This window comes from Manis pentadactyla, chromosome 12, assembly GCF_030020395.1.
Source record: "Manis pentadactyla isolate mManPen7 chromosome 12, mManPen7.hap1, whole genome shotgun sequence".
NCBI classification, from domain to species: Eukaryota; Metazoa; Chordata; class Mammalia; order Pholidota; family Manidae; genus Manis; species Manis pentadactyla.
In genome coordinates this window covers 52,837,753-52,852,234 of record NC_080030.1, presented here as the reverse complement: position 1 = coordinate 52,852,234, position 14,482 = coordinate 52,837,753, and the positions used below count along the sequence as shown (strand labels likewise).

General features: G+C 45.7%; 1 protein-coding gene across 2 annotated transcripts in view; it reads right to left on the bottom strand.

The window, feature by feature from the left end:
* The window catches only part of NHSL1 (NHS like 1), a 219,462-nt gene extending 210,425 nt beyond the window's left edge, over positions 1-9,037 (bottom strand). For both annotated transcript variants that reach the window (XM_057489155.1, XM_057489156.1), the window contains exon 1: positions 8,748-9,037. In XM_057489155.1, coding sequence (XP_057345138.1) covers positions 8,748-9,030 — 283 coding nt within the window. In that variant the 5' untranslated portion in view covers positions 9,031-9,037. The remainder of the gene's footprint in view (positions 1-8,747) is intronic.
* Positions 9,038-14,482: the final 5,445 nt, after the last annotated feature.

Here is a 14,482-nt window from a genome sequence, read left to right as displayed (position 1 = left end):
TATTTGACAGCCTTTGCCATATCTTCTTTGCACTGGTTTTCCACATCTGAGTACAGAACGCCATAATTTCAAGAAAGAATGCACCACTGAAAGGTTAAGACTGGTACTGGGACAAGCCTGCCTGGATCCAAACCCCAACATGATAGCTCACGAGCTGTGAACGCCATTGAACAAATTACCTGTGCCTTAGTTACATCATGTCAAACAGAAGTAATAACAATATCCACCTCATGGAACTGATGTACGTATTAAAGTGTCTGGCCTATAGCCAAGTGCGCCAACATTATTAGCAGTTGGCATTATCAGGCAATACAAAGTCACCAAAAAGACAGCCCAACACCAGAAAACTGGAATCGTGCAACTGACTTTGACAGCACTATCCGTCTCATCAGTTTTTGTTTGGGTAATGCTAAATGCTTTCACAGACGTGTCATGTAGCCACAAGGGACTGAGGGTTGGACCTGAAGGGACTTCTCTCAAAAGAGCCCCCATTCAAAAACAGAAGCCGGATCTCTTTTGCCACATTGTCTAAAGTGCTACCAATGTGCACATTTTGAGACGTGCAGAGCACAAATGTAACATGAGAAAGCAAGATGGCCATCAGCACCATCTTGTTGATTTTCTACTTCAAATTCTGCAGAATTCATTCATTCCAGGATATAAACCAATCTGAGGAGAAACTGAATTAAATAATTAAATCAACTACTAGATGCCTTAGTTAGGTGCAAACTGTTTTATTTTATACTTAAAACTCAATTTTTGAAGATACTAAAATGATAGCCAGAAGGAAGCAGTACATTATTTTTGTTTCCAAATTTTCTTCCAAAATATTAAGAATCTCAAAGCTTTCTCTCTCATTATTTAAATGTTTTTCATTTGCTAGTCTCAATCCTATGGGATTAAACAATGCATATAGATGAAATTTTATCATTGGCTTTTCCTCTACTATACAAGCAAACTAGACTATTGTCAGAGAAATAATCTCAACCTAAATGTACTGTAAATCCAGGAAGAGGAAATCCCAGGGCAAAATACCTCTAATAACCGAAATCAGTCAAAGGGAGAAATAAAGTTTAAAATCCGTTTATTGCTCACAAACTGCAGTCCCAGGCCATCTCTCTTTCCTGCTCCAGCAGAAGCCTAAACCAGCCCTCCCTCACCTCTCCAGTACAGAAAAGTCCTTTTTGCCCAGGTAATTACCCATAGATATGGAGATCAACTTCTCTCCACCCCTGAGGAATGATGCAAATACACTAAAGCCATACTTCTTTCCACCTCTGAACACCTATTGATAGCAAGATATTCTGGAAATGTTACAATTTTACCCACAGGCCACCCCTCCAGAAATCTCGCCTTACAATTTACTTATTCCCCCTCTTCCGACCAATCTAATAACATACAATAGCAACAGCAATAAAATCTTGATAATCCTCAAGCCAGAGGATTCAGCCTATGCAGATTAAGTAAATGTACTTTCCAGCACAATCTCTCATTAAGCACAAAATATGTTTCTACATTTGTTTACTCATTCCTAACAACCATGCTAGATTGCTCACAAAGCTTTTACCAAACATTAGACAAAGTCAAGCCTCTCCTTAAGCATTTTTTTCTTGACAACAGCAACACAATCATGATCATTCTTAAGCCAGAGGATTCAGCTAGGTTCAAAGTCCCATGCAGATTAAGTCCAAAGCTTGTTCATTTCAGTCATCACATGGCAGCTGCAGCCAGGGGGTGTATCCAGGACACAAGGACTGTATAAGCAAATAACCATGATTGTGGGGGCCTACTTTGCTGTTATTCCAGGAATACACAGGAGGCCAGCTTCTAGGCCTTTTCCCCAAGGTGGCAGAAGAGCCAGCCATTGCCAGTCCATGTGTTGAAATGTCCAGGGCCACGTCCATTTTATCCTTAATTGCTGCACCCATCCTTGCAACGTATGTCCAATAAAGTAGGTGCCTGTATCGCTCTCAGTCACCAGCAACAGGCTATAGGCTGCGAAGAAATGCTCCAGGCCCCTGTTGGTGGTTTGCTGATCTGCACAATGTGCAGTAAAAGCAACCAATAGTCCAGTAGCCATGTCCACCCATGTCACGGCATAGCGACATCCTTCTGATATGGGCAGAGGCCCAATATAGTCTATTTGCCACCTGATAAAGTGTATTGGCCCCCTTACTATTGTCCCATGTTGCTGTGGGACTCGGTGTAAGTCTCTCTTAGAGCACACAAGGCACTCCTTCCAGGCTCTGCTGACTTCTTCAAAGGTCAATGGCAAGCCCCACCTATGAGCTACAGCCCACATTGTCTTTTGCCACGCATGCAGCAAATGCTGGTGTAGCCATTGGGCCACATCACAGGCAGGCTTTCCTTCTAGCCAGTGCACCTAGGCCAATGTGTCTGCTTCATCATTTCCTAGGGATGCCAAAGGCAAATGGCCAGTCACATGATATACACTAACAGTCTTAGTCTGACCAGAGGCCAACAGGTCTTGCCACAACTCTTGTCCCCAAAGGGGCTGGTGACCAACCATCCAGTTGGCATGATACCATGTCAGAAGCCACAGGGTCAAGCCCCCACAGATGCCCAGCTGTCAGTGCAGACAACTACGGGGGAGGGCTCCTGGGTGATCACAAACCATACTGCCCGCAACTCAGCCCATTGACTGCTCTTCCCCTCTCCATCCTCCATTCATATTGTCTCAGTCTTAGAATGGAAAACCACAGCCCTCCACTTCGGGGGCTGCCCACGACTGGAGCCATCTGTGTACCAAGTATCTTCAGGTACAGGGGCTTTTCCCTCCTGATAAGGCATCTCAGCTACCAAGTTCTTCCTTTTTCCACTGGTATAGGTCACTGGCCCCAATAAGCGTTGGAATTCTCCACTTAAGGGACTAGTAGAGAGGGCGCTGCGCTGCTGTAAATATGCGCCTCATTTGGCCAGTGTAGGTGTCTGTGCCATGCCACTCCATGGTCTTTGGGTCCAGTCTCATACCCACCCTGTGATGGGATAGATGGTTATTACCTTGCTCAGAGCTGTTCCAGCAATGGGCTCTGTAGCCAGCAAGGCATGATACACAGCATCCAGTTGCTTCTTTATTAAGATGTACCAGATCTCTGCTCCTTTTCATAGTTGTGACCAGGCTTCAGCCAGCAGCAGAAACAGCAGCAGTGGCAGAAACAATAGCCTTAGGCTCAGGCCACGGGCTGGGGTCGGCACGGCCAGCAGCGGTGGTGGCGCCTCCACAACCACACAAGTGTAGACACACTTCCCTGGGTGCAAGAGGCACTTCTCCCCATCATTTCTAGGGGCAGCCCTCCCAAAGGTTGCACTCATTATGATAGATTTTGGGTTCAGAGGAATCCTGCTGACTATGCCAGATGTACATCCAGGAAAAAGAAATCCCGGGGCAAAATACCTCTAATAACTGAAATCAGTCAAAGGGAGAAATAAAGTTTAAAATCCATTTATTGCTCACAAACTGCAGTCCCCGGCCATCTCTCTTTCCTGCTCCAGCAGAACCCAAAACTGGCCCTTCCCTCACCTCTTGGGTACAGAAAAGCCCTCCTTGCCCAGGTAATTACCCATTGATATGGAGATGAACTTCTCTCCACCCCTAAGGAATGATGCAAATACACTAAAGCCATACTTCTTTCCACCTCTGAACACCTATTGATGTGCAGATGTACTAAAGCCAGGCGAGATATTCTAGAAATGTTACAATTTTACTCATATGTACATAGTTTTTTAAGCCAAGCAATGTATTTTCAATACCCAAGAGTCAATAAGTAGATTGGTGTTTTGGCTTAAATGATACTCCCTTGTAATTTAAAAAGTAAATAATAACAACTCTCTAAGAAATCTGACATATGGCAAATGCATTTAAACAACAATTTTCTGTCCACAATGATATTAGTACTTTTTAAATATGAGGAGGAAGCTACGAATGGACTGCATGCAGGATATACACAGATTTTAAACAAGTGCCTGACTGTTCTGTTTGGAAAATGACTAACCCTTAAGACATAAAGCTCCAATCTTAGTTGAAAGAGTCCATACAGTCATGAAGACTTTGTTTCAGACATAAAGATTTTTTAAATCCCTAAGCATATAAATCAGAGAGTGGATCCTGGTCAAAGTCATATTTCTAAGTCACCTGCACCACTACTATTATCAAATCATAACCCTTACTGAAATCACAAAATGCCAAAATTCAAAAGGCCAGCAGAGGTTATTTATTTTAGTTACAGTCTCTACTTTACAATAAAGAAACTAAGGCCTGATGAAAGCATTCTCAAATCTCCCAATTCTCAATCCATTGAGCTTTCTTGTCTATTTCAGTGATTCTCAAAGGGCTCCAAAAACTCAGCTGCACTTGTTAAACACACTGGAGATTCTGGCTCAGAGGGCTTTGGAAGGGTCTGGGAATCCTTAACTTTAACAAGGATTCCCAGCAATTCTTAAGGTCAGGCAAGTATGAGAAACGCTATTTCATCTTACACAGCCTCATTAATCTGCAGTGCAATCTGGCTGCTTGGCAACTGTCAATATGTTTAGGGACCCTCTAAGGATTAGAGGTGGGCAGAAACCACATTCCCACCCCAACATATTCCCTAGTATGTGGTATATTTTCAATGAAAGCAAGTATTACTCTAATTTTGCAAGAAATACAAACATTTATGAGCAGACAGGCACAAAAGCAATTACATGACCTGTTCTCAGAAGTACAGTAAAGTCTCTCTTCTCTGTCTTCACAGCTCTGACAAGCAGTGTGCATAAAAGGTTCATTCTGTGGAGGAAGCAACTCAATACTCTGACATCTGGACCAACCAGGATATTCTGACATCTGGCCCAGCCAACCCTGTGATTGGGTAAAGGGACAGTCCATTGTGAGGTAGGACATTGCAGTCTGACACCTAGAGCACTCCACAAAAAGAATAAGGCTACAGTGTTTGCCTAATACAGATACTACCAAATTCATACTTTTTTATGCAAAGAGAGTGTCCATACAATCTTTCTGACAACAGCTATCTTGAACACCGTTCATCTCACTTATAAAAATTGTGTACATTTGCCTAAGGCCATCATGTACAGGTGCACAGGTGGAGAACCACACCAATTCCCCGGAAGTATCATTCACATACACTGAAGTATTAACAGTGCCTCCATGGTTGTGCAGCACAACAAGTCTCCTTGAACTGGGGACAATTCTAGAATCTAAGGGTAAAAATCTTCTGTTTCTCTGGAACTATAAGAAAAAAAGCCTGCAAATGCTCTCTTTTTAATTCTGTTTCAACAATCACGTTTCATATTCACCCAGGAAGAAATTTTAAAGTGAAATGGAAAGAGTTTTGGACTAGAAATCAGAAGACTCAAATTGTCTTATGTATATATACTTCTTACTACTTCTAGAACTTCCATTTGTCTGTAAAATAGGTATAATACAATCTGGTCTTCCTACCTCACAAAGTTTCTTGATCTAATGAATATGAAAAACATTTTTTCAATCATAAAGAACTACGTAAGTATATTTTTGTTATGAATTATAAAAAATAAATCACACAGGGCTTAAAAATAAAACAGGACTGTTAAGTTAAATGTCTATTGATTTCTGCATAGCAAAGTCTGTTTTTGTTGTTTACAGAGCTGAGATGTAACTAGCCACATTTCTGCTGTCACTATTTTTGATGAGACTTATTTTTGTCTGCCAAATTATTGAAGTTTGACTTTTACAGAAAGGAGCATACTGGTGGTTGAGCACAAAACTGTGAAAAGGTAAAAGTTAACTTTTTCATTTATTTTTAAAGTCACTGTCTTGTTCACATAGTCATGCAGCAGTCACATACAGCAGCCCTTCCCAAAGGTGTTTGCAGCTATACTTTTGAGCACTAAGAAATTAAATATTAGTTCATTTCAAGTATCTACTGAGTTACCCACTCTAGGTGCTGTTCTGAGCTTTAGGAAAACAAAGACATGGCCATCCTGGACGTCAAGGAGCTTGCTATCTAACCAGCAGATGGGGAGCGGAAATAAATATACAATTTCAGCCCATGCTGGCATATGCAGTGATAGATGTACATCCCAGATGCCCGTACTAGATGCTACGAGGGTGTCAGGGAGGGCATAAGGGGAGTCTTTAAGGATAAGTAGATGAAAAAAAGTGAGGTACAGTCTCCCCATCTTATGATAAAAAAGTTTTTTGGATGACTATCTACCTATGAGTTTTGAGGAACAGCAAACTTGCTGAACCACTTCTTAGAATCATTTAGGCCAGCAGGGCTGGCCGACAGGACTAAAATGCTGTTTCTGTATTGCAAAGGTAAAGTATACATTTTTATCAAATAGTTCTTCTCAGAGCCTTTATTACGGAAGAGACCCATCAAGCAAGGAAACGTGCACAATCTCCCACTGTGCTCCAGGTTCTAGGAAGCTGTTCAGTTCTGTTACTTGCCCTTGAGAGACTCATTAAAAGGTTTACCTGACAAGAAGGATGAAATTAAGGATCGTAGTTACCCTTGGAACTGTTTATGGAATGTATCTGAACTTTGTTCTCCATTCCCACCACAACCTGGAGTGAATCACTTCAACTTTCTTGAAACTTGATTTCCTTTCTGGTTAAAAGTTAATGAAATAGATGGCATTTACAGTCAACTCCACAACTGAAAGTCGACATGTCCATCCTAATGGAGCATGTTACACTGAGGACCTGCCAAAAAATGTACCAAAATGAATTCAAAATGGAGCTTTCATAGGAACAAGGTTGAAGGCATTTTTTGAGAAGAATCCCGACAGAGGGTAAATAAAATGAATACAGGCATTTAATTGCTTCTTAGCATATAAAAAAGTTCAGCGTGTGACGGTGAAAAACCAAAAAAGCTAATGGCTTAGTTATAGTTATATAAGTATAGTTCAGCTTTCTTCTCTGTGACATGCACTTCTGGTCTCAAACATAATTATATTCAATAAAAGTCTTCTTTCTCAATCATAAAAAAAAAAAAAAAAGATGAGCCAGGTTTTCCAGTATCAAATCAAAGCCATTTAAGATTCAGACTTGCGAAATGTTTTAAGAAGTTACTTCAGTCACTAATTAGGAAAACTTCAGTTAACTTAGGAAATTGTGGGGATGTGGGGTTGGCTTTGGGTGTTCGTTTATTGGTGCATTATGCATGCAGAGAGAAAAGTGATTGGCTTAAATGTAACACAAAACCAGCAAAAGTAGGAGTTTTTGACCTTCAGGGTTTTTTTTTCTTGCTCTTTAATTCCCACAATACATCAGTTCACCTAGCAGTCAGATCTGCCTCATCACATTATTCCTCAAGGGTGAAATTCTCATTTACCCACACACACACTCTACACAGAAAAGGCATATAGAAGCAACTAGTGATTACAAAGATGATTGTGACATTCCACTCGGACACTATATCCTGATGCATGAGATCATTATTCACATTAAGTAGGTATATATTCTGTTTATGTCCAACAACTTCATGAGACCATTTTGATTTTTTTTCCCTCTGATGGGGGGAATGGGTAAGGATCCCTCCCACGTAGAGAACTATCTACAACTTATTAAGGATGTGTTGACAGCACAAAGAAATGAACTATAAAATGTAAAACCATCACTTGACAACTCCACAGCTTGGCGAAGATGTATCATACCACACAATCTCACTGGTATTTAAGTACTGAAAACTTGAACTCTTAGAATTCGAAGGTAGTTAAAATATAGCTACGTTTTTCTAGCAAGGAAAAAAAAAGCTGAAACCACCTATTCAAAACTGCATATGAAGTGATTCTAAGAGACAATATTTCATCCAGAGCTGTTGAAATGTAGGTGTGTGTTACACCAGCACTTCTCCCACCATCTCCGATTTACTCTTTATACTGAGGATTCTGATCAACTCATGTACTGAAAAGGGGAGAAACCACTCGAGTATCACCCTGAAGGTCTCTCCGCTTTGAGCCAGCAGGAAATTCCACTTACTTCGTTCACTGGAGCCAGTTAGGCTGCTGAAATGAAATGTGTGCTTGGAGAGATCAGTGTGTCAGGACACAGACTTGATGTTCAGGGTTGGAGGTCAAAGGTGAATAGGATTCAGAGTCTGAGCTCAAGGTCAAAACCCTCTGATTCACAAAGAACTGGTGGTGGAGTGGGGGCAAAAATTAGCGCCAAAAATGAAAACCGTGACCTAAAATCTGCCTACTTTTGTTTGAAGGTAAGAGCACAGGTACCCGGTGCGCAGAGAGGTGACAAGCAGTCCAAAAGCTCACTGGGATCCCCAGAGATTTCTACAGCTCCGCCTGAAACCTTAAGAACTGTAAGCAGTATAATGCCGTATCTGGTCCACCTATTTCCTTGGCTTCTTCAACAGGCTGCCTTCCTCCGACCCTTTTCCCACGACCTAGGCTCCTCCTCTATCTACAGAGCCCCGGGGTCTCCTCTCAGTCTCCTGCACAGACAAACAGGAGCGGACAGTGGGACGGGACGGGGCCCGCCCGATTCCGGCCCTCCGCGCCCGCTCCATCAAGGAGCCCGAGAACCGCTCGCATCCCAGAGCCGCACAGCACCGCACGCGCCGGCCATCAGCGCGGCCGCGCCGCCAGGGGTCCGGCAGTCCCCGCCCGAGAGCCCGGCACTCCCGCGTGCGGGGGCTCCGCGTCGCAGAGCGGCCTCCCGGGGCCGCCAGGGGGCGGGAGGGAGCAGCTCGCCGGGCGCCTCCCTCCCTGGTTCCCCTCCCCCGGCCACTCACGGATTTTCACTCGCCGGTGGTCGAGGCGCGCGGCGGCGGCGTGCAGGGCGTCGAGGCGGCGGTGCAGCGCGGCGGTGCGGCGTCCCAGCGCGGCCGCCTGGCCCTCGAGCTCGCAGAAGATGTCCCCGGCGCAGCGCGACAGGTCGGCCAGCTGCGCCAGCAGGCGGACCAGGACGTGCGAGCTGACCTGCTCCAGCGAGCGGAAGAGCGGCGCGCCCGCGGCCCCGGCCGCCTCGGGCCGGTGCAGCCGCGCGGGCTCCACGGTCCTCTGGTGGAAGGGCATGGCGAGGGCCGGGGGCGGCGGCTCGGACCGCCCCGGGGCGAGCGCAGCCCTTAATCCGCCCCCCGTCTGCGCGGGGCGCGAGTCCGCATCCAACACAAAGAAAAGTCCCGAGCAACGGCGGGGCGCCGCCGGGAAGCCTGGTGGCTCCTACCCGCTGGGGAGAGGAGAGGCGAGGCGGGCGGGAAGGACGGACCGACGGACGCGCGGGCAGGCGGGCGGGGGCCAGAGGTGCCAGCGGCAGCCCGGGGAGCCGCCGGGAAGGGATCGCGAGGGTCCGAGCGGCGGCTGCTGGCGCCCAGCGGCGTCCTCCCACCCGCCGGGGCTCCCGGGCCGCGCGGCGAGAGGAAGTTCAAGGAGCAGCTCCCGGGCAGGGGGCGCGGTGGCCGCGGAGGCGAGCGGAGACGCGAGTCCCGCTGAAGTTTACAGAGAGGCAGGAAAGAGCCGGCGGCTCCTTCCCTCCCTCCCGATTGGAGAGGGAGGAGGAAGCGGGGGAAGTGCCGCCGACACCGGGCGAGAGGGAGGGGAGGCGAAAGAAAGGAAAGGGGGAGGAGAAAAGGGCCGGCCCGGGGAACCACCTGCGGCTGCCTCGGCCGCCGCGCCCCAGGCCGGCGGGGAGGTGGCCGTCCCGCGCCTCCGTGCTCCGGTCCGCGGCACGGCCGCACGGTCCGCGAGCCCCCACGTCGCCGTCCCACTTCCCACCGAAGCCCCCGGGGGGTCCGGCAGAGCTCTCGCCCGCACCCCCCTGCCCCCGGCGCGGGGAGGGGTGGAGCGCAGCGCGGGCGCCACGGAGGCGGAGACGCCCCGGCCCGCCGCGGCGAGCCCCGCTCCGGCTACTCACCTGCGCGCCAGCCCCCAGCGAGCGCGAGTCTGGGGCGCCCCGCCCCATCGGGAGAGTCCCACGGTCACTGGGGGGCCCCTTGGGCTCTCCCAGTGCCCCTCTGGATGGCGGCCACGCTTGTGGCCGCGTCGGTGGACCTAAAAGAGAACATTATTAAATCACCCAGTGGCCAGGGGTTCTGTAGCTTACTAGGAGTGCGCGTCCCTTTCGGAAAAAACCTCTGAGGACCTCTTTTCAGAAGAGCTTCAAGTGAGTTTTTCTTAGCAAGGTGGCTCCTCCCCTCCAATTAAATGGACCCTGGCTGAACTGTACCGATTCTGGGTTTCTTATCCCAGGCATGTAAACTGTGTTGGGGGTGTTGGGGGAGAACAGAACCTAGAACCCTGAATTCGACACCTGGAAGACAGTTTAGCTAAGTGCTATTGAGATCTTGGTCATGGGACACCACGCTAACTCAAACCTTCTGGTTAGAAGTATTTGAGGAGATTGAGTCCAATATCCCTAAGCTAAAATCCCACTGGCCTCATCGCTGTTTGCTCAGAAAAGGAATCTGGGTTCTTTGGTTTCTGCCCCCCAAGTGACCTGAATTGCTGTGCTGTTGGGTTGCCATTTGAAAATCAGTCTCCCAGAGCTGCGGTGATCGTACTACAAGGTAGAATCCCTTTTCTAGGATGTGTGAGAAATGCCAAGACAAACAGGCCTAAGAGAGCATCTTCAGATAAAAATTAGGAGACGGAAATGTTTTTTGGTCTTTCCTCTGTTGTATACAGCAGAGTAGTTTTCACAATATGACTGCCCAACAGTCTCCTAACTACCTTCTCTGACCTCCATCAGGGTGTTAGGAGGCCCAAAGGAACAGCTGCTGTCCAAGAAAAAAAATGCTTTGAAATTCATGAAGCACTGTGTAAACCTCAGGTACAGTGTAAAAGCGTGCTGTTTCCTCAAGAAAGATTTTTTGAGTGCCTGTGTGAGAGGCACTGGCCAGAGAGATGGTAATGTGCAAAGTTGGCGCCATCCCTGTTATGAAGTTCCCGTTCTGGTGGACCACAAATAATGTTTTGAATTCACATATAATTCATCCACTTAAAAGTGCACAGTTTGGTGGTTTGGTATATTCACAGTGTTATGCAAACATCACCACAATCAACTTTTAGAATATTTAATCACTCCCTCCTCTCCCCACTACCCCACCAAAAATAGTTCCCTTTAGTACTCATGTTTTTGGTCCTATGTATCTGCCTCTTCTGGACATTCCATATAAAGGTAATCACACAGTATCTGCCCTTCTGTGTCTGTTTTTACTTAGCATAAAGTTCCCAAGGTTCATCCATTTTGTAATATGTATCAATTCTTATTTAATCTTATTGCTTATTTAATTCCTTTTTATGGCTGAATAATACTCCATTCCATGGTTATACCACATTTTTTGTTTATCCATTCATCCATTGATGAACATTTGAGTTTCCACTCTTGGCCGTTATGAATACTGCTGCTATGAACTGTTCATGTACAAGTTTTTATGAGGATTTATGCTTCCATTTCTCTTGAGTATACACCTAGGAGTAGAATTACTACATCATACATTAACCAAGTTTAACTTTTTGAGGTAATAGGTCTTTATATTGTAGATACATATCCTTTATCATGTATGGCATTTGCTTACCAATTGCCTTAACAGTCTTGGGTTAAGCATTGTTCTTTACGCATTCATCCTTCTCATCACTTGAGTCTTCTTAGTCTGAAAAGAAACATGGTTTAACTACATAAACTAACATAAGGGGAGCAAGGACATTTTTGTAAATTTGTAATCCCAGGGCTATATTAACAGAATTTTTTGATGAAACTAATTCCGAAGCTGAATTTAAACTCTGTAATTAACCAGAACATTAAATAAACAGGCTTCATGGAAAGTATGCATAAAAGCAACTTAATTTTTGTTGCCTACTATCCCATTAAGAATCCATTCCCTGAGGAGAGTTTTTCCTCTTCTGCTGAATGACAACTCAAGCAGTCCCATGACTATTTTATTCTCTCTCTCAGGTAATAGAAATCCTACTGTTACTTTGAGAGATAAGACATGCTCTCAGTTCAGTAATTCAAGTCTTGCTCCCTTCCCCAGCAGAACTTTCTGTGGGCAGAAGTGAAGGCAAAGGGCTTTGGTCCTTTTCCATCTCACCTCCCCCGCCAGCTTCCTAACAATAATATGGGGAGGGAGGTGTGGATGATGGGCGGAAAAGTTTGTATTGCGCTGGTACTCTGACAAAAGGGCATCACAGCCTCTGGGCCTGGTAGATATTTGAAGCTGAATCTCCTGAGCTCTTTTGCAGCCCCTAATTGGGAACATTTGACCATACTTCCTGCAACAGGCAATGTATGCTCTCTAATTGCTTATTCTACCTACTGTTGGTTGTCCTGAGCTGCACTCCACACAGACTTTTGCTACTGGGATCCTACCAACCCCCGTGAGGTTATAGGCAGAACCCCTTTTAATATGACCCCAGGCTGACCTCTCTACTGTGGACTCCACATAAGGTCTCTGAGATTATCCTTTCAAAAGCTCACTCCATTATATGGTTATACCACGTGGGTAGGTAGAACCCTTATGTCGCAGGCACAGCCCTCTACTCTGCTGCTTTCCTCTGGTGGGATGCTATCACCCGTCCACTGTCAACCAAGAGCACACACCAAGTTCTGAGAGAGGTTCTGGGGAGCTCTTCTCCCTTGGCTTGGCTTGGGTGCCAGTGCCCATGACCTTTGCAGGGTGAGGGCAGAACTCCCAGTACTGCTCTATCCAAGCAAATCTTCCTCACACAGCCCTCCCTGACAGCAGCTTAACTCTGGTTCCACTGCATGAATCAGTATCTAACCAGTCCTCAACCATTTACTCTCAAATTTCCACAGTGCAGTCTTCAACACAGCTCCTTTTGGTAGCTGGTATCTGTCATTTCTTAGTGCATCGGTCATAATTCCCATTTAAAATCCTGTAAAATAACAGAACAAAACATAATGCTAATTTATCCCAAGAAGAATTCAATGCTACCTACTAACTTAAGGGAAGTGGGAGAAGAAACTAGTTTGGGAGAGAAGAGGTTTGGTGTGACATGAAGTTAGAAGTATCTGATGGGCAAGCAGAGCTCTGAGGGTAGAATTCAGATAAGAATTGGGAGCCACAGATGTGGTACTTAAAGCCATGAGAACAGATGTCCTAAGACGTAACAGCTGAGAATTAGGATGAATGATCAGAGAGCTGAAGTCCATGTGAGGCCAAGCCCCGAGCCAGGGTGCAAGAGAAGGAAGGAGCATGGAAGGGAAAAGGAAATCTGATGGTGGTGCACCCATCCCAAGGGAAGAGGGCTTAAGATAAAAAAAAAACGTAAGATCAAAAACTGGCTAATAAAGTCAGAAGTTAGCAGAGAAGGAGTGACTGGCAACCTTCAAAAGAGCAGTTGCATTATGACAGTGGGGGGCAGAAGCCAGGTTTCAGTGACATGAATAGATAGGATATACATAGGATAGAATTGGAATATTCATAGAGAAAACTGCTATGAAAAGCAGCTCAAAAACTGGTTATGTGAAGCAGTACCAATTTTTTTTTTTTTTTTTTGCTCAAGATGGTGCTTGAAAATCAGGTATGGCTGAAACTGCCTTCCCTATTGGGCCATCCTCCCTCTTTCTGATGACAGAACTTAGCTTGTTTACAGTATGTCCAGCCTCTTGAGATAAATCATAATTCATCTATTGCATTCTCTTGTGACAGTGATTGGTCAGGTGTGGCCCAGTTCTAAGCCAGTGAATTACAAGGGGGAAGTGAGAGGCTTCGAGAAATATTTACCTCTCTGATGAGAGGAGAAAGGCTTGAGAATGGCTCTCATTCTCGGCTCTCTGATCAGACCCCTGCCTGCTGCTTTGGGCTCACTCGGGTGAGGATGCGCTGTCTAGAGCTGCAGCAGGATCTTCAGACCAGGAGGCACGGAAGAAGGAGACTCAAAGCCATCAGGCAAATACTGAACTTACCCCATAAAGATGACCCCATATGCGCTTAAGGTGTAAATCCATGTGGTCTGGGGACCAGGAATATAGCATCACCTGGGAGCTTGTTAGGAATACAGAATATCTCAGGTCCCACCCCAAACAGACTGACTGAGAATATGTATTAAAATATGCTCCCCAGATGATTCAAATATACTTTACAGTTTGAGAAGCACTAGTTTAAACCTCTGTTGGTTGCGTGTTTCTGTAACTTACACTCAAATACATAGGAACTTATGAGGGCAAGTAGTGGATGAACAAGGAATTGAAGATTCTGGAGAGAATTAAATGAACATGGAAGGATGAGATCATAATACAAGTGAGGTTGCCAGATGGCTTAGGTCTTGGTAAAGAGAGAGCAAAAATCTGTTTGGAGTGAATGTAAGAAAGAAAAAATAGTGGAGTGTTTCCTAGCAACTCAACAAGTGGAAAATAAAGGAATTCTAAACGAAGGCTCAGGTAAATTGGACAGCTTGAGTAAAGAGTGGGCCAGACATACATAATTCAACTTTTCCTGTGCTCTAAAAGTCCCCAAACAGAGATAGCAGATGGCTGCAAATTAACACAGTGGGAACTTACGGGGGA